Source organism: Odocoileus virginianus, chromosome 2, assembly GCF_023699985.2.
Source record: "Odocoileus virginianus isolate 20LAN1187 ecotype Illinois chromosome 2, Ovbor_1.2, whole genome shotgun sequence".
NCBI classification, from domain to species: domain Eukaryota; kingdom Metazoa; phylum Chordata; class Mammalia; order Artiodactyla; family Cervidae; genus Odocoileus; species Odocoileus virginianus.
In genome coordinates, this window is record NC_069675.1 from 64202398 (window position 1) to 64222186 (window position 19789).

General features: G+C 41.5%; 1 protein-coding gene across 1 annotated transcript in view; it reads left to right on the forward strand.

Moving 5' to 3' along the window:
* ANTXR1 (ANTXR cell adhesion molecule 1) overlaps positions 1-7090 on the forward strand; it is a 256016-nt gene extending 248926 nt beyond the window's left edge. The window contains exon 18 of the mRNA XM_020878572.2: positions 3226-7090. Coding sequence (XP_020734231.1) covers positions 3226-3486 — 261 coding nt within the window. The 3' untranslated portion in view covers positions 3487-7090. The remainder of the gene's footprint in view (positions 1-3225) is intronic.
* Positions 7091-19789: the final 12699 nt, after the last annotated feature.

Sequence of the window (19789 nt, forward strand, 5' to 3'; positions counted from 1 at the left end):
ACAAAAGGACCCAACTCCAGACTGAAAGATGCGGGGAGGGGCGCATGTGTGAGGCAGGCTGTGCTCTGGCCCCGCCCCCATCGGCCCCCACAAACCTGCGTCGTCGTGCCCCGCCATGACTCTCCCTAAGCCAAGTCTCCGATCACACACTTGTATTTCCCTCTTGTCCTTTGGGTAATTGGTCTTTAAGGCCTACAGTCACACCCTCTTCATTCCCCAGTCCCCCAGGCTCTTCCTCGAAAGGCCTGGAAAAGGAAACCCTGGCCTCTCAAGACACATCACATCCAGGCTGGACAGCACAGGATGGTGTCCATCCTAAAGAAGGAAGCCAGGAAAAATCCACACTTCCTCCTCAGTGGAAGCCCCAGAGTCGTTCCTGTCTTGGGTTATAACCAGGTTAAAATGAGCAGGACAAGGAGAAAAGGACAGCCTCAGAGGGGGTACCCCGCCTCAGCCTCCTGGGGAAGGATTCTGTCAGCATCCAGGACACACAGTAGGGAGAAGAAGATGCCCCCATGGGCATGGGAAGTTTGGGAAAAGGCCAGGGCCCACAGGGGTGGCCACTACCCTGCCCAGACAGGCGGGGGAGGGTCGAATGGGAAAGGTGATTGGAGGGGGGTGCTCCACATACCAGAAGGAGAACTTCATGAGGGGGAGAGGCCCTGTGCTCCCATCCCTTGCGGAGCCCAGTGTTGAGTGGAAGGCTGTCAAACACCTTTTAAGAATAGAACTGAAATCCACTGTTTTTGGGTGAAATGCCCTGTAGCTATCAATTAGGTCTAACTGGTCCATTGGATAAGGAAGTTGTGGTACATATACACATTGAAATATTACTCAACTATAAAAACGAACACATTTGAGTCAAGTCTAATGAGGTGGATGAAACTGGAGCCTATTATACAGAGTGAAGTGGGCCAGAAAGAGGAATACAAATACTGTATAAATGCATTTATATGAAATTTAGAAAGATGGGCACATGACGATCCTATATGTAAGACAGTAAAAGAGACACAGATGTAAAGAGCAGACTTTAGGATTCTGTGTGAGGAGAGGGTGGGATGATATGAAAAGATAGTTTTGAAACATGCATATTACCATATGTTAAATAGATGACCAGTGCAAGTTCAATGCATGAAGCAGGGCATGGAAAGTCAGTGCTCTGGGACAACCCGGATGGATGGGGTGGGGAGGGAGGTGGGAGAGGGGTGCAGGATGGGGGGACACATGTGTACACATGGCTGATTCATGTTGATGTACGGCAAAAACCACCACAATATTGTAATTATCCTCCCATTTAAAAAAAAAATTTTTTTAAGGAATAGAGCTGGTGGGTGTCTGCTTCCAAAGAGCAGAGGGGAAGCGCCCCAGGGGGAGGGGGCTACTTTGAGGAGGCAGTTGTAGGTGTTCCAGGTGTCTGCTCTGCATTATCCAGCCGGGTCCCTGGGAAGGGTGGAGAAAAGGCAGAATTCAGAGTAGATGCCTGCATTTCAACAAAAGGTCCCCAGGTTGTTTTTCTTAAGAATCTAACGGCACCCGAGCAGGTGCCACAGCACCTGGAAGAAGAAGGCTTCCCCAGCCAAAGCAAAAGCAGGATAAACTGTCCATGTCAGAGTGCTAGGGAGGCAGGGGCCTGGAGCAGGCGGCTGCATCTACTGGTAACAGTAAACCCACCTCTTCCTAGTTGTGGTTTAACTTTCCTGAGCCTCAGTTCCCTCATCTGTGAAACAGAACAATAGATAATAATACCTGCCTGGCAAGGCTGTTGAGGAGATTAAATTCAATGACTTCTGTACTTGCCCTGACCCTGTGCATCCAGTCCCCTATTCTTCCGCACCCTTGGTAGAATCTGGGGGGGGAATGAAGTTGAACAAATAATTTTATGACATAGTATTGGCCTCAACAATTTAGGGTCTGTGTCCTTTACCAGCTCGAAGAAGTTATGGAACGAGAACGCTGCCCCTTTCCCTTGGCAACTTAATTCCCTTAAAAGCCCCCAAGATGATAGCTTATGGTGAACAATGTCAGATTCATGATCTCCAAAGAAGATTTAGCTTCAGGACTAGGGACCAGGCTTGAACACTCAGAGCTTTTCTGTGGCAGAAGTTTTATTACAGTGACAAAGAACAGAGAATGCTTCTGACATAGACATCAGAAGGGGGTGGAGAGTGCCCCACTGGCTGGGTCTTATCAAGGCATTATATACTTTTACCAGACCCACTCCCATAACAGACCTCTTAAGATAACAAGATTAATCAGAAGGTTCTTGTTAAAAAGAGAAACATGTCTTTCAACAAGATACATTGTTGTTATATAATCCTTAGTACAGGGCTTAAGGAAAAACATACCCTTGAGCAAGATGAGTTTTCTCCTGTTATCTTTAGCTCTTGGCTTAAAGAAAAGAACGTTTTATGTGACTCAGACAAAGCAATGTAGAAAAAAAGTTTGTCCTTTTCACCTCCTTGAGGGCCCCGGACCCCTTTCTCCTCCTCGAGGGCCCTGGACTCTTTATCAATCTACCCAAGAGTTAACTCAGAAGGAAATGGGGAGCTTATTTGTTGTCAGGTTCTATTTCAATGCTCTGCTAAGAGCACTGACAGAAAGCATCTGCTTTCCGCAGGTTTCTTTCTGCCCGCCCCCAGCACTTCCCACCCGCCCTGTTGTAAGACCCCAGCAAACACCAGCTCAGCTCAGTTGAGTTCAGTTCAGTCGCTCAGTCATGTCCGACTCTGCAACCCCATGAACTGCAGCATGCCAGGCCTTCCTGTCCATCACCAACTCCTGGAGTCTACCCAAATCCATGTCCATCGAGTCGGTGATGCCATCCAACCATCTCATCCTCTGTCGTCCCCTTCTCCTCCTGACCTCAGTCTTTCCCAGCATCAGGGTCTTTTCCAATGAGTCAGCTCTTCACATCAGGTGGCCAAAGTATTGGAGTTTCAGCTTCAACATCAGTCCTTCCAATGAACACCCAGGACTGATCTCCTTTAGGATGGGCTGGTTGGATTTCCTTGCAGTCCCAGGGACTCTCAAGAGTCTTCTCCAACACCACAGTTCGAAAGCATCAATTCTTCGGCACTCAGCTTTCTTTATACTCCAACTCTCACATCCATACATGACTACCATAGCCTTGACTAGACGGACCTTTGTTGGCCAAGTAATGTCTCTGCTTTTTAATATGCTGTCTAGGTTGGTCCTAATGTTTCTTTCTCTCTGATTCTCTTTCAGGGACGCTGTATCAACTTCACCAGAGTCAAGAACAATCCACCTGCCAAGTACCCCCTCAACAATGCCTACCACACCACCTCGCCGCCTCCTGCCCCCATCTACACCCCACCACCCCCTGCTCCCCATTGCCCTCCCCCACCTCCCAGTGCCCCCACCCCTCCAATTCCATCCCCACCTTCTATTCTCCCCCCTCCTCCACAGGCTCCCCCTCCCAACAGGGCGCCACCCCCCTCCCGACCTCCTCCTAGACCTTCTGTCTAGAACCCACAGTTCATGCTCTGGGTTCTCTCAGAAACTTTGGGGAGGAGGCTCCTCTGTGGTGTTAGAACAAGTCTTTTCAGTTAGAGGAGGCTTCCACTTTGGAAAAGAGTGGTGATAACGCCCACTGACATTCACACACTAAAAATTTGTAACACCAATACACCAACAATTGTGATCAGCGGAAAGAAATTGAAATTTTGAATTGCCTGAAAACCAGTGATGAGGCAACTACAGTCACAATTATAGCCATCAGCCAGCCATCATCTCTAGAAGGTTCCAGAGACAGTGAAACTGCTGAGATGCTCTAAGTGGGATTGGGTCTCCTGGAGACCAATATGAAAATCATTTCTCTGAGGGTGAAATGCAGCGTCAGATAAGAAGTCATATTGCTGGGTTGCTCAGTGCTGCCTTCCCTCTTCCACTCCACCTCCATCTCTTGACCCTAGACCTACAAACCAAGGAATCCTCCATGCCAGCCAGGAAGGTCAAAACCCTTCACCTACAACTTTGGGGAAAGATTAGGGTCCCCATTGTGACAAGAAACTCAACATCAGACAGGTATCCAAAAGCATGTTCTGGGATTTGCAGAGGAATAAAAAGATATACTTTATTTTCCTTCCAAATTCTCCCAGTTTCCAAGTGAGGAAGAGGGTGGTTGTTCACAGGTGGAAAAGGTATGTTGCCATGTTGCTGTGTAAGTGAAATCAGGTGTGTGCACTGACAGGCGTGTACTGGTGGGAGCATCGGACAGTTTCTAAAGCTCATAGGCCATCAGCAGCTAGAGGTGGCTGGCTTTGGCCCAACATGGCCCCTAAATCAACAGACAATAGCATTGTCGAAGAGCAACTTGCTAATGATTTATGTTAAAAGAAAAATCAAGATTTGGCTTCAATGTAGATCACTTGAGATATGAAGAAGTGATTGATACTATTTTCCAGAGACAGATATGAGTTGATCTTCCCAAAATGGCATCACTAGCACCTACCACACAATTTCACTGATTTTGTTTTTCTTTCTTCATGAAGTTGTGCACCAGAGACTTCTAGGTAGAGCTGAGAGACAATAGTCCCGACATACTAAGGAATATATCCACCCAAAAAAGCTGGTGCAAATGTATTTCTCCTTGGCTTTTCAGCACACTGACAAATACTATCAGCTGCCTGAAATTCCCACAATGCCTGGGAATCACTCCACTCCTCCAAGTCTTGCTGAATCTGTTGTCACCAGTAAGTTATATAATCACTTACTAAACATTAGACTTCATCACCCAAGGATGAAAACAGAAGCCATTGTTCAGGGCCTGCTGCACCAGCCTGTTCAAAATTACTTCCCCCTCCAACTTTCCACAGGTCTTAAAAGTCCTAAAACTCTTAAATCTTTTCGAGAATAAAGCAGAATCTAAAGTAAATGCAAACTTGGTGCTTTGGGCTGTGGTCTCCAAAGGTCTTGCAAGAACCCCCCAAGCCAGTCTCATTCTTTCACCTCACTTAGAACAGAGACATAAGACCCAGCATGCACTGCATACACACCAACGCTTGTAACCATGGCAGACATTGCTAATCAATCACAGCACATCTTCCAATGAGCCCAGGATTCCTTCACAATCTTCACACCATAAGTCTGAAGAGCCAACCACTCATCAGTTAAATTGAGAGATAAATGATCCCTAATCACTATCTCAACTTTAGAAAGCAAACAAGGATTGTGTGGGGGGACGGGGAAACCTTTGGACATAAAAGTTACAGTCAGGGGAAAATAGATCAAGGCAGACTGCCTTAGTGAGGGGCTACAGGCCCTAAACGCATTGCCAACACCAAACTGACACTTCCCCAGGCATACCTTGGGCCCTCCCTTCTTCCAGCCTGCCACTTCCAGAGATGCCCACAGCTTCCTCATAGAGCTAAAATCAGAGGTGTTTTCCAGGGCTCCCTCCCTTGCCCCCCATCCTGGCCCAAATTATCTATGTTGAAAACATTAGGCTTCTTCTTTAGTACAGTCCTCCATGAAGCAGGTGTCTGAATGTTGCAGCGACCTGCAGTGACATTTCTGGACTCCAGAGACCCATTCCATAGGCAAAAGGGTTTCCCAGGCTCACAGCCTAGAGGCGTTGAGCCCCTGGCCACTGTTTTGACTGCTGGCGGTACAAAACAGTCCACCCCACACCACTGCCGCCTGGCTCACTGCGGCCATCAAAAAGTTAAAGCCAAGATGTTAATTAACATTGTGCACCAAGACGGCAGGCATAAGGTGAGAATGCAACATTCAAGATCTCAACCATACATCAATCAGAAGCCCCTGTGCAGTTTCCAAGATGTTTTGATAAACTTTTTGGTGAAATGGGGAACTGCAAATACATGATGGCTTTGAAGAGGATTAGCAGGGTTTGTCCTTAAAACGGATTCTTCATGTAAACCCTAGTCATTTAGAAGGACAGTGGAGAAGGAGAAACTTCTATACTGTATGAACAAGGTAATATTTGAATAGTAGGCTATTACAGGCAGGAAAATTCTTTAACTGGTTTATAAGTCTATCCGTACTTGGGTCATTCCCTGTAAAAGGTAGCAGACATATGATTGTGATCAGGAAACTGCACAAAATTATTTTTTTCAACTCTCATATTATTGTCCTCCCAAAGTTGTTTTTTTTTTTAATAAAAACCAACTTTTTGTTGTATATATTCATATTCCATGTGTTAGATGGAAGCATTTCCTATCCAGTGTGAATAAAAGGAACAGTTGTAGTAAATTATTATAAGGCCAATGAAATTTCATGGCAGGTTATTCTACCAAGCTGTGCTTGTTGGTTTTTCCCATGACTGTATTGCTTTTATAAATGTACAAATAGTTACTGAAATGACAAGACCCTTATTTGCACAGCATTAAGAAGAACCTTGAGTGGTTAGCTCTGTTAACGACCAGCTCACAGTGTCTGGCCTGTAGTTTGGCACACACTCCAGTGAGACACAATGTCTCTTTTACCAGAGTCAAGAACAGAGCTGGTGGATATATTAATTAATAGTCTTGGATATCTGGCTGTGGGTAACTTCACTGTAAATATATCTTAAATGGGCAGAGACTATCTGGGAGTCTCATACACACTAAAGTTCAAACACCAGGTCAGATGAGGGAAATTCATCCAAGAACTAGGAAAAAAAAAAACAGATGACATATTGTACCACACTTTCAGCCCAGCACCAACTCAAAAAGAAATTAATGCTGTGTAAAAGTGGGTTGAATTAGTTTGCAAACTATAATAAAGATATATGCAGTAAAAAGTCTGTTAATGCACATCAGATGGGCATGGGATGTTCTAGTCAGTTGCGTTTTCTAGTTATCCGAACTCTACTATATTATTGTACTTGGATAACCAATTTAAAAGAATTAGAATATGATGTTTTAAATACACTTAACATTAAACTCTTCTTCTAATTCTTTCTTCTATCTGTGATAATTCAGAAGACATTATGAATCTTCAGTGCCTCTGAGTCATTGTTATAAGGATCAGTTATTGCTGTACCTGCTATAGAAGACTGAGCTAAATGTGTACAATGACAAACCTTGGAAGTTGCTTTTTTTAAAAAAAAGTAATAAATTCCTAAAATCAACTCTTTCACTGGTTGTCTCTTTGCTATGAAAATGAAGTACAGATTGCTCAAGTGCTTAACATTGTGATCATAAAAATGGCTATCATTCTGCAGATTAAATTATATTTCTCAAATTATTTTGTGCCTTCTACTATCTTGATTACTCTGTCTTCTTTAGCTGTCCAACATTCAACTTATATTTTTTGTAGGTAAAATGGTGTTTCTTACTAGTTCCTGAATCTGTTTCTTTATAAGTCCTCATTAAGCCTTGAGTTCATCTTAACTGGAATAAAACCATCTGAAAACAAAATCATTCCACAATTTCTTTCCAAGATTTCATTAGTATTCAACTTTAATAGCATTTTGAGCACATGGACTTTTTTAAATTACATTCTTCATTAAATCATTTTGAGATAACTGACTAGCAATTTGGAAGGAAAAAGAAGTTGGAGCCCTACCTCACTCCTTATACCAAAATAAATTCCAGCTGTATTTAACTGTAACAGATGAAACCAGTAAAGTACTAGAAGTAGAAAAAATATTTACTGTATGGAATGAAGAATTTTTAAATCTCATATATAGCTTGCATTGCCAACCAACTTTCTTTTTTTTTTTGCCAACCAACTTTCTTATAAAATTATTTCAATGATTGAGTGCTGAATGCTGAGTCATGCTCCAGCGTATTATGTTGAATAAACAAAGAAACTAACAGGAATAAGATTATTGATCAAGTGCTAACTACAAAATTGAGCAGCAGGTGCAAAATTGTTTGTCACTAAATCCAGTTTTCTATCTTCAGATAAATGTGTTTCCCTGGAGTCTCACTTAGGTGTAGAACAATCAGTGTAACACTTTGTCCATCTAAATATATTGTAAACAAGGTCCATGTTACTTATAATTATCAAACATAGACCATAGAGTTGGCATATGCAAAACAAATGAAGTTATTCTGGTTACAATTGTATCTTATTGGCTTGAACCATGGCACCTCTATCCTGAAGTTATCATACCTAAACAGATTAGAAGCCTTTTAATTCCTCTGGGCATAAGCTTTGGTTCCTTCCTTTTTGCTCAACATTAAAATGGTCATTTAGTTATATAAACCCTTCCTTGTCTACTTGGGACAGTTTTAAATTTTGGAGTTAAAACTGTGCAACATCTCCTTTGTTTAGTTTCAAATGTCATTTCACAATGTCCTTATAAAGCAACAGCAGCAGTTAACAAAATGCCTGAGTCACTGGAGAGTGCAGAGCAAAGCTCTGTTAAAAGATGTTCCATTAGTTGTGCACATTCAGTACTGTTTAGCCAGCATCTTTAGTTGAGAGATCCTTGTAAACATTAAAATGGATGCAACTCATAAAAGACATACTTCTTTTTAGTGAAGTGGCTTGCATTCTTGCAAAGCATTTTAAAAGTAAAAGAAACATTGGTGCTAAGAGTACAGAAAACGCTTCATTTTCTTCTGAAGAAGTCATAAGAGACCTGTCAACCACTCATCATTGACACCAAAAATGTGCACCCCCAAGATTAGTCATGGAAGCTTTACAGCCTCCTATATTCACATTGTTTTAAAACACAAGCACTTTGGAGGTGTTGCCGAGGTAGTGGAGTAGGAAGACCTTGAGCTTACCTTCTCCCATTGGGCACACCAAAATTACAACTATTTACAGAGCAACTATCAATGAGAATGACCTGAAAACTAGCAGAAAAGATTTTCCACAACCAAAGATATAAAGAAGGAACCGTAGTGACATTGGGTCTTTTTTGCAGCACATGGGCTCAGTAGTTGTGGCGCCCTGGCTTAGTTGCCTGCAGCCTGTGGGACCTTAATTCTCTGACCAGGAATCAAACCCATGTCCCCTGCATTATGAGGTGGATGCTTAACCACTGGACTACAGGGAAGTCCCCATAGTGACATTGGTGGTGGGAGCAAAGAGGCAGTATAGTCAAGACCCACACCCATGGGTAGGTGATCCATAAACAGGAGGATACTTACAACTGCAAAGGTTCTCCCCAGAGAAACAAGGGTTCCAAGTCCCACTTTGGGTTCCAGTCCCCAGGGGTCCTGCACCAGGAAGACGAGCTCCCAGAATGTCTGACTTTGAAAGCCAATGGGACTTGTTTAAGGGAGAGCTAGAGACCCTGCTCCCAAGGTGGTTTAGTCGCTAAGTTGTGTCCAACTCTTGTGACCCAATAGACTGTCACCCACCAGGCTCCTCTGTCCATGGGATTTTCCAGGCAAGAATACCAAAGTGGTATTTCCTCTCCAGGGAATCTTCCCAACCCAGGGATCAAACCCAGGTCTTCTGCACTGCAGGCAGATTCTTTACTGACTCGGCTACCAGGGCTCTTAAGGGACATGCAAAATCTCACATACTCTGAGACCCAGTGCAGAGACAGTAATTTAAAGGAGCCTGGGTCAGACCCACTTACTGATCTTGAAGAGGCTCCCAGAGTAGCAAGAACCAGCAAGGACTTTCCTTGAGGGCACAGATGTTGGCAGCAGTTATTTTTGAGGGCTCATTTTACCACGGTGACATTGGGACTGGCAAGCACAACTTTGAAGTCTTTCTCTAGCTTGTTAGCACCAAGGGCTTCCATACTCACCAGTAGATCAGCACCAGTCCTGGGGCCCTCTGGGTTGAAAGGCCAGCAGCATAAGAACTAAGCTCTGCCTGGAAGCGGGCCAAGCACTAGCCCCAGACATCCTTGTCCATGCAGCCAGCCATATCAAGACCTAGCCCCACAAGCCAGCAGGTTGGCAGCCCCTGCATGAAGCAGGACCTGGCAACAAACCAGGTCAAGGACCAGCTCTACCTACCAGCTGCCCACAGTAAATGTTCCCATCATAACAGAAGAGCCCAGCATCCCACACAGGGTCACTCTAGAGCATATAGCTCTGGTGACCAGAGAAGAGTATGCTGCTAGGTCCCATAAAACATCTCCTGTACAAAGTGACTTCTCCATGATCAGAAAGCATAACAATATACCTAATACATTGAAAATCAGGCAAATTGAAGGAACAGAGGACTATGTCCCAAATTAAGGAACAAGATAAAATGCCAGAAGAACTTGGTGAACTGTAAATAAACAAGCTAACAGATAAAGTGTTCAAGGTAATGATGATAAAGATGTTTAATGAACTCAGGAGGAAAATGTATGAACACAATGAGAAGTTAAAGAGCTAGAAAATATAAAGAAATAACAGAACTGAAGAATATAATAACTTAAATAAAAATATACTAGAAGGAATCAACAGTAGAATAGATGAGACAGGGGAATATGTCAGCAAACTGGAAGACAGAGTAATAGAAATCACCAAAGCTGGACAGAAAAAAGAATTCTAAAACAGAAGTATAGTATAAGAGATCTCTGGGACCATACTAAGCACAGTAACAGTCACATTACAAGAGTCACAGAAGGAAAAGAGAGAGAAAAAAGGGCAGATAACTTAACTGAATAAATGATAGCTGAAAATTTACAGCTATCTGGGAAAGAGAACATGCCAGCAAGCACAGAACATCCCCAAAAAGATAAATCCGAGATCCACACCAAGACTCATTGTAATTAAAATGGAAAAAATTAAAGAGAAAATCTTTTTTTTTTTTTCTAGGCATCTGAGAGTTTTATTTAAGAAACTTCACAAAGCCTAGTTTGGCCTTAAGCTGCCCTTATGGTTAGTATTTCCTTAGCTCTCATTTATATCTTCCCAAAAGAAGTAGGAAAAAATTGGTAATTCTTTGTAGTAAATTCATGTTAGCTATTTCAAACTTATCACAGCATCATTTATAAAAGAAAAATTAGAAATAACCTAAGTGCTCAATAGTGGCTAAGTGATAATCTATGTGTCATGGACAGGTATAATATTTAATCAAGAAAAAGTGTTTATGGTCTAGTGTTGGGGGAAAGCAGAAGGTATATATGCTTGGAATGCAGTTCTTTTATGAAAATGTATATGTGATGGGGAAGAAATCAAGCAGCAAGGGAAAGGCAACAAGGTATGTAGAGGGGAACTCCCATAAAGTTATCAGCTGACATTTCAGCAGAAACCCTGAAGAAAAAAATTCTGACAAAAATCAACATTCATTTATGAGAAAAACTCCCAACAAAGTTAGTATAGAGGGGACATACCAAATGCCATATATGACAAACCCACAGCCAACATCATATTTAATGTTGAAAAGCTGAAAGCATTTCACCTAAGACCAAGAATAAGACAATGATGCCCACTCTCACCACTTTTATTCAACCCAAAACTGAAAGTTCTAGCCATAGTGATCAGGAAAGGGAAACAAGCAAAAATAAACAAATAAAAAGCTTTTGCACAGCAAAGGAAACTATCATCAAAACAAAAAGACAACCAACTGATTGGGATAAGATATTTGCAAATAATATCTTTGTTAAGACATTAATATGAAAAATATTCAAAGAGTTCATACAATTCAACATCAAAATAACAAACAACTAGATTAAAATAGGGCACAAGGCCTGAATAGATAATTTCCCAAAACATACAGATGGCCAAGAAACATAAAAAAATGCTCAGCATCATTAGTTATCAGGGAAAAGCAAATCAAAACCACAATATCACTTCACATCTGTCAAAATGATTATCATCAAAAAGACAACAGGGAAAACCTGGTGGTCCAATGGTTAAGACACAGTGCTTTTGCTGCTGGGGGCCCAGGTTCAATCCCTAGTTGGGGAACTAAGATCCCACAAGCTTCATGGCACAGACAGAAAAAAGAGACAACAAATAAATGTTAGAGAGGATGTGGAATAAAGGGAAACTTTGTGCACTGTTGGTAGGAATGTCAATTGGTGTAGCCATTATGAAAAACACTATGGAGATTTCTCAAAATTTAAAAACAGAGCTACCATACAATCCATCACTTCTACTGATTAGAAAAGATATATGCAACCCTATGTTCCTTGCCGCAATATTTACAATAGCTAATATGAAGCAACCTAAATGCCCATCGATAGATGAACAGACAAATGTGGTATGTGTATACAATAGAATATTACTCAGCAATAAAAAAATGAAATTTTGCCACTTGAAACAACATGAATGGACCGAGAGGTATCATGCTTAGTAAAATCAGTCAGACAGAGAAAGACAAACACCACAGGATTTCACAGATATGTGGAATCTGAAAAACAAAACAAATGAACTAACATGACAAAACAGAAACAGACTCATAGAAAACAAAGAGGTGGTTGCCATAGGTGGGAGGTGTGGAAGGATGTGAGGGAGATTAAGAGGTGCAAGCTTCCAGTTACAAAAAAAACTAAGCCTTGAGGATGAAATATACAACATGGGGAATATAGTCAATAATATTGTAATAACTTTGTATGATGATATCACCACTCAAATTGTGATCATTTCATAACACATAAAAATTATCAGGGATTTCCCTGGTGGTCCAAGGGCTAAGATTCCCCGCCCCCAATGTAGGGTGCCTAGATTTGATCCCTGGTTAGGGAACTAGGTCCCACATGCTGCAACTAAGAGCTCGCATGCCACAACAAAGATCAAAGCTCCCACACACACAGATAGAAACAGTGCAGCCAAATAAATAATTTAAATATACTAAAAATTAATGAATTAAATAAAATATCAAATCACTATTCTGTGCACCTGGAAATAACAGTGTGGTAGGTCAATTACACTTCAATTTAAAATATTAAATAAATATTAAATTTAAAATAATAAATATTAGTTATGAAAAAGCAAATAAATAAATACAAGCCCTTTGACAGTCTCCTCTCTGTGAGTTCCGCCTGAAACTTTACACAATACAGAGTACATCTCTTTTTGCTTAAAACTATTTTACAACTATTTACAGATCTCCTACTGTAAAAGGGACTTCCCAGATGGCACAGTGGTAAGGAATCTGCCTGCCAATGCAGGAGATACAACAGACCCAGGTGTTTGATCCCTGGGTCAGGAAATAGCTAGGAAACAGCAACCCACTCCAGTATTTTTGCCTGGAAAATTCCATGGACAGAGTCTAGGGTGGGCTACAGTCCCTGGGGTTGCAAAGAGTTGGACATGACTGAGCACAAACACACACACACACACATTGTAAAAGACCAGTTTGAAATTGATGGTAACATGCATTTCCATCCAAGCTTTTGTGGCAACAGGTAAATATTCCCTGTGAATTCAGAGTACCTCGTAGATAAAAGTGATGCAGAAAAACAGAAAAAGAGACAGATGTACAGAACAGACTTTTGGATTCTGTGGGAGAAGGCGAGGGTGGGATGTTTCGAGAGAACAGCATCGAAACATGTATATTATCTATGGTGAAACAGATCACCAGCCCAGGTTGGATGCATGAGACAAGTGCTAGGGCCTGGTGCACTGGGAAAACCCAGAGGGATCGGGTAGAGAGGGAGGTGGGAGTGGGGATCGGGATGGGGAATACATGTAACTCCGTGGCTGATTCATGTCAATGTATGACAAAACCCACTACAGTATTGTAAAGTAATTAGCCTCCAACTAATAAAAATAAATGGGGAAAAAAAAAAGTGATGCAGAAGCATTCACACTTATCTAAACCTGAAGGATCAGGCTTCTCCCCTGCTGGGGTGGATTTCAGGTGACTGAGAAACAGCCTCTTTTCTGCAGGGTTGGCCCTGGGGTTCACAAGGCAGGCTCCAAAGTGTGGGAAAGAAGACAATGGGAGACCCTCAGACAGGAATAGGAAAGGAGTGATTCCAGGCAAGAGTGGGAAAAAGGAAGAGCTGTCAAACCAGACTACAAATTTTCTGATAATGCACACCTGGAATTAATTCCAATGTCAAAAATCTAGGGCCCGGGGGTGTGGGTGCTGATTCAGCTCTGTGGTCCTGCTGGTAAAGACATCAGACATGAGAGTAAATCACTGCGTGTGAGCTCAGCGCTCCAGTTGGGTCCAGCTCTGCGACCCTGCAGACTGTAGACACGGGGCTCCTCTGTCCTTGGGATTCTTCAGGCAAGAATACTGGAGCAGGTTGCCACACCCTCCTCCAGGGGATCTTCCCAGCCCAGGGATCAAACCCGCATCTCCTGTGCCTCCTGCATTGCAGGTAGATTCTTTACCACTGAGCCACTGTGGAAGCCCAGTATGATTACTAGGATGCAGCAAATGACCAAAGGATTATTCAACTTCTGGTGGCAACAACTATACATTTGGGCATGCCTTCACTGAAAACAGTACTGATAACTGATGGGATGGATCTGAGGGAAAGTCCAGACAGACCCTGTTCAGTTCCTCTCATTCCAAATGATGGCCATGATGATGGACTTTAAGCTTTGGGAGAGTAAACCCAGCCTCAAGAATAGTAATGTGGTTCCCAGTCATCCCTTTGGGAAGAGAATTTTTCTTTCCTGCTTCAAATAGGCATGCAACTATTTCATACCCAAACTCCTTTCTCACACCACCCCTGGCTGCCTTCTCCACTCCATACAATATTGGATATAACGAGCACCTCTTGGTGCTAACACAGAAATACTGTCAGTGTCTGTGCAACACATGTTTTGTTTCCATGACTCTGCACTGTATGCTTCCATGAAGCTGAACAGACTTTCAGACTCACTCACATTTGTATCTGCTTTGATGACATAATCCCTGCTTATGAGGAATAGACCTGCAGTGAGCTCCAGGAGAATTCAAGTTCATGTCTTACCTTCATCAGGCATTTCCATTTGCCCCATTAAAGCTGCCAAAATAAAGACTCCTTTTCAAAAAGCCCACTACACATATTACTGGCTGAGACTATCAGTTCTCTAAAATGCTAAACTTTTTTATTTAGATCAGCATCTTTATAGGTTTTTCAATATTTGCTTTTAGGGGATTCTTAAAAGATTATTACCTTTATTTAGTATTGAACCATTAGTAAAAACAAATAGATCCCATTCAGCACTATGCCCTGGATATAGTTTTCTTGCTTCTAATTAATAGTAACTGGTAGTTGATTTTCTAAAGAAAAAAAAATCTCATTTCCTTTGCACCTTAGTAATAGGAAAAAAGAAAAGCTTCCTTAACCTGATAAAACGTATCCACAAAAACCACGCAAACATTATATTTAATGTTGAAGTATTAGGGGTATTTCCTTTAAAATAAAAAACAAGAAAGGATTCTAACCATAACCATTACTGTCCTAGCCAGTGCAATAACAAAAAGTTTTAAAAACAGTTATGAAAATCAGGAAGAAAAAAACCTGTCATTATTTGCAGATCATATAATGGGATCAGCTTAAGAGGAGCCTGGCCAGCTACAGTCCACAGAGTCACAAATAGTCAGACATGACTGAGCAACTAAAATAGCAACAGTGGAGCAATATAAGAATCAAGTTAAAAATTACTACAGCTGACAAAGGAGGTCAGTGAGGTAGACAGGGACATGACCAACACAGTCAATGAGCATACCTGTTAGAGCCCTGTCCATTCATAATAGAAATATATATAAATTATGAAATTTTAAAATTATGTATAAATTATACACATATATGTATATACACAGTAACTAGAAAAAAACTAACCAAAAAATGTGCAGAACCTATAGGAAGAAAACTATAAAACTTTATGAATTATCCTTCACAAAAACAGAGATGTACTACATTTCTAAATGGGAAAACGGAATACTAAAAAGATGTCAGATCTCCACTACATAGAAAGAGATTCCAGATGGGCTTTTAGAAAGGGAGAGAGAATGTAAGAGAAGTGTTCTTGCTTCTAATTAATGGTGACTGTTCATTGGCAGGCCTGTCTGGTGAATGGAAGGTTCTTATTATCTTGCCAACCAACCCTTAGGGAAAATCAAGAAAAGGGCAAAAAGAAGAATGGAAGGCAGGAAAGAATTGTCTTCTCTATGGACTTCCCTGGTGGTTTAGATGGTAAAGCGTCTGTCTACAATGCAGGAGACCTGGGTTCAATCCCTGGGTCAGGAGGATTCCCTGAAGAAGGAAATGGCAACCACTCCAGTACTCTTGCCTAGAAAATCCCATGGATGGAGGAGTCTGGTGTCCATGGGGTCGCAAAAAGTTGGACATGACTGAACAACTCCACTTTCACTTTCATGGTCATAGCAAGAAGAAACAGAGAAAAATAAAAGGGTCCTCTCACACCCTACACTCTGACACTAAAGTAGACTGTATATTAGTGTAGTCCTCCAGTAGTAATCATGCATATGGTGCCCAACCAACAGTAGTTAATCAACTGTAGTAGAGTGAATAAACGTACAAATGAAGAATTCCAACAGTCCCAAGTTAAAGCAAATCAACAGAAGAAACGGAAGCTGTATCTGAGACGTTTATTTCCAAGAACCAGCAGTGATAAAGAGGTTCTTCCTCCCCCACTGCCTTTGAGCAAATATTCAAAGTGTGGACCCTCACTGGGTGGTATTGAATAAATTCCCATGCAAATTCACTAACTCCATCCACTGACTGCATACACATTCCTCCACATTCTATGTCAGCTGAGGTCAAGTCCTTTTTGCCTGGGAGGAAAAATAAGAGTAGATGCCAGGAATTTAGGGTATGTGCCAAAAGGGAAAAAAGGCGCCAGTGCTGGCAGTCACCAGAAGAATCAGCTCCAATTTGCCTTGTTTATCAAATGTCCTATCACAGGACCAGATTCCCTGCCACTCTGTAAATGCATAGAGCAAGACTCAACAGTCGTGTCATGGTTCATTGAGGAAACAGCAAGAATTCAGAATCCAGAGTCAAGCTGTCATGATATCCCATTAGTGCATTCATCAACAAAGCAGCTGTTCATCTGTAGATCTGGGCTCTGATATTTCACAACTGCCTGAGCGGGCTTCGTTCAGTCCACGATAAGTAGATGTCACCCCGGGTTGCTGAGCCTGTCATTTTCCATCTCAAGGCTGCTTATGTTGTTGCCTTTGGTAGATTACAAAAACGAACATTCACTTTCTTCTTTGTCTTTCTTTATCTTTGAATGAGCAGTGAAGAGAGTTTCCATATATCCCCTCTTCCTGGAATAGTCTTCCCTGTTATTAACATCTTGCATTAGGGTAGTACATTTGTGAGAAATTGATAAATCAATAGTAAGGTCCACAGATTATATTGCAGTTCGTTCTTTGTGCCATACAGTTCTGTAGATTTTGACAAATGCATATGTATCCATCATGTATCATACAGCATCATAAAGACTAGTTCCACACCCTAAAAATTCCCTGAGCTTCACTTCATCCCTCCTCCTCTCTCCCCTTGAACACTGGAAACCTCTGATATTTTTACTGTCACCATAGTTTTGCCTTTTCCAGAATACCATGTAACTGGAATCATTTGGTGTGTGTAGCCTTTTCAGATTGGCTTCTTTCATCTCATAATATGCATTTAAGAGTCCATGTCTTTACATTGCTTGATAACTCATTTCTTTTTATTGCTGAATAATATTCCATTGTTTGGATGTACTACAGCATGTTTATCCATTCAAGTGAAAGTGATGTTCATTACGACTGATTTGAACAGCTCATAGACAGGAATCAGTGGGATGGCTTTATGTTTTCCATAAGACTCTCTAAGGTTTTTCATGTATGTTTATAAATATACATGGATGGTTTCATAGATGGTGTTTCATGGAGCGGGAGGATAAGAGTCACCCATTATCCCAACACCAAAACAAAATCTCTTAAACAGTTTAGTTTCTTTCCAGTCATTGTTTACATATTCCCACTGTAAAGTACCAAAATCATAGAATAAATGCAATTTTTATCTTGTTTTTCTCACTCAATATTATGAAATTTTGTAGTGGATAGTATGGTTCTCTGCCAAGAACCCTTCCTCAAGGCTAACAAACGACATACCAACCCCCAGCTGCTGGGAATATTAGCTACTGGCAGCTCACAGCTAATTCCCTCACTAGGACTTGTTCTTGGCCTTGGCCAAGGTTACGCTCCCTCCTGGGTGAGCCCATGCCAATGACAGGCTGATACATAGATGCAGACAACCCTCTTGTCTCAAACTGAGAAAACTCAGAAGAACCATGTCAGCTCCAGAGATCCCTTTAGAGTCAGGTGAGGCTTCAGTTACAGCTACACTGAAAATCAGCTTCATCCTCTATTCAATCCTCCCTTATTTACTTTTAATCTGAGAGTACCGCGCCCCCCCCCAACCCCACCCCATAGCTCATCAACTCTGTTTCAAGGAATCTAAGACAGTTGTCATAAGAAACGGTCTTAGGAAGCAGACTCTAACATTGAATTCTGTAGCTGGGTGACTTACAGCAATCCCGTGGGCAATGAGTACCCCATCACTGATGGTAGATGGAGAATGGAGAGCCCTTGGCATGGTGTGGTAATATAATTATTAAAACTTACACAAATGGTAAAACTGGGATGGGATACTGGTAGAAGGAGGCTTTTGACAGGAACAGAGTAAAGGGACAAAGTAAGGTAATTAAATAGTTAATTCCACTGAGGGATCATAAGAAAAAAGTATGAGAGACCCCTGTAAGTTTATGATCACTCAAGAAAGCGGGTTTGCTTAACCACAAAACCAAGAAGGCTTAGTTAGCAACAAAACCACGCAACAGAAGCATGCCCCAAAACAATAAAACATTGGTGAAATGAGACTCACATGCTGCCCAGGGAACTCAGTGAATCAATGATTCCTAGGACATGCCACTCTGTTGCACACCAAAAACAAAAACATAAGGAAAAGGTGAAACTATACTGAAACCTGAGGTGATTTACCATGTTTTAATATATGTTACCTCCTTTTGCTCATTTCCATTACCCCCATGACAGTCCTGGCTTGTCCATGTAGGGAGAAAAAAACTCCCCCCACCCATCGTGGAGGAGGAATTGATGATAAAAACTTGACACCTACACAAGAATGAAGAAGAAAGTGGTTTTCTCCCCCTCCTTACTTTTCCTCTGATTATAAAACCTAGTAACTACGTTCTCCGGATAACAAGCACCCTCTTGCCCACTCACTTGTAGACTTCATAAGCATCCTGTTTTAATAAATAACTTTTTATCTATCACTTTGCCACTCACTGAATTCTTTCCACTCTGAGACATAAGAACTAGAGCTCCTCAGAGCCCCTTGAGAAGCATTTCTGTGGGTTCAATCTGGTCATGTAAGGCTTTTGATGAGAAATCCACTGACAGCTTGTGGGGTTTCCCTTGTTAAGTTACAAACTTCTTTTCTCTTGCTGCTTTTAAGTCTTTCTTTGTCTTTGATTTTGACAGTTTTATTATAATGGATCTTGGAGAATATATCCTTATGTTGAGTTTGTTGGGGGACTTATTCATTTCATGAACTTTATGTCTAAATCTCTCCCCAGATTTGGGAAGTTTTTAGCCATTATTTCTTTAAATAAGCTTTCCATGCCCTTCTCCCTCTCTTTTCCTTCTGGGATTCGTAATTTGCAGATTGTTTCCTTTGATTGTGACCCAAAAATCATGTAGGTTTTCTTCACTCTTTTTTAATCTTCTAAATTTGTTCTCCCCTGGATAACTTCATAGTTATTGTCTTTTAATTCACAGATTTTTTTCTGCTTGCTTCAGTCTGTTGTAGATGCTCTCTACTGCATTTTTTATTTCATTCATTGTATTCTTTGACTCTGGAGTGTCTGTTTGGTTCTTTTTAATGATTTCTGTGTCTTTGTTAAACTTCTCATTTTTTGTGTGCATTGTTTTCCTGACTCTGTTAAATTATCTTTCTGTGTATTTGGGTTGTTCGTTTGTTTGTAGCTCATTGAGT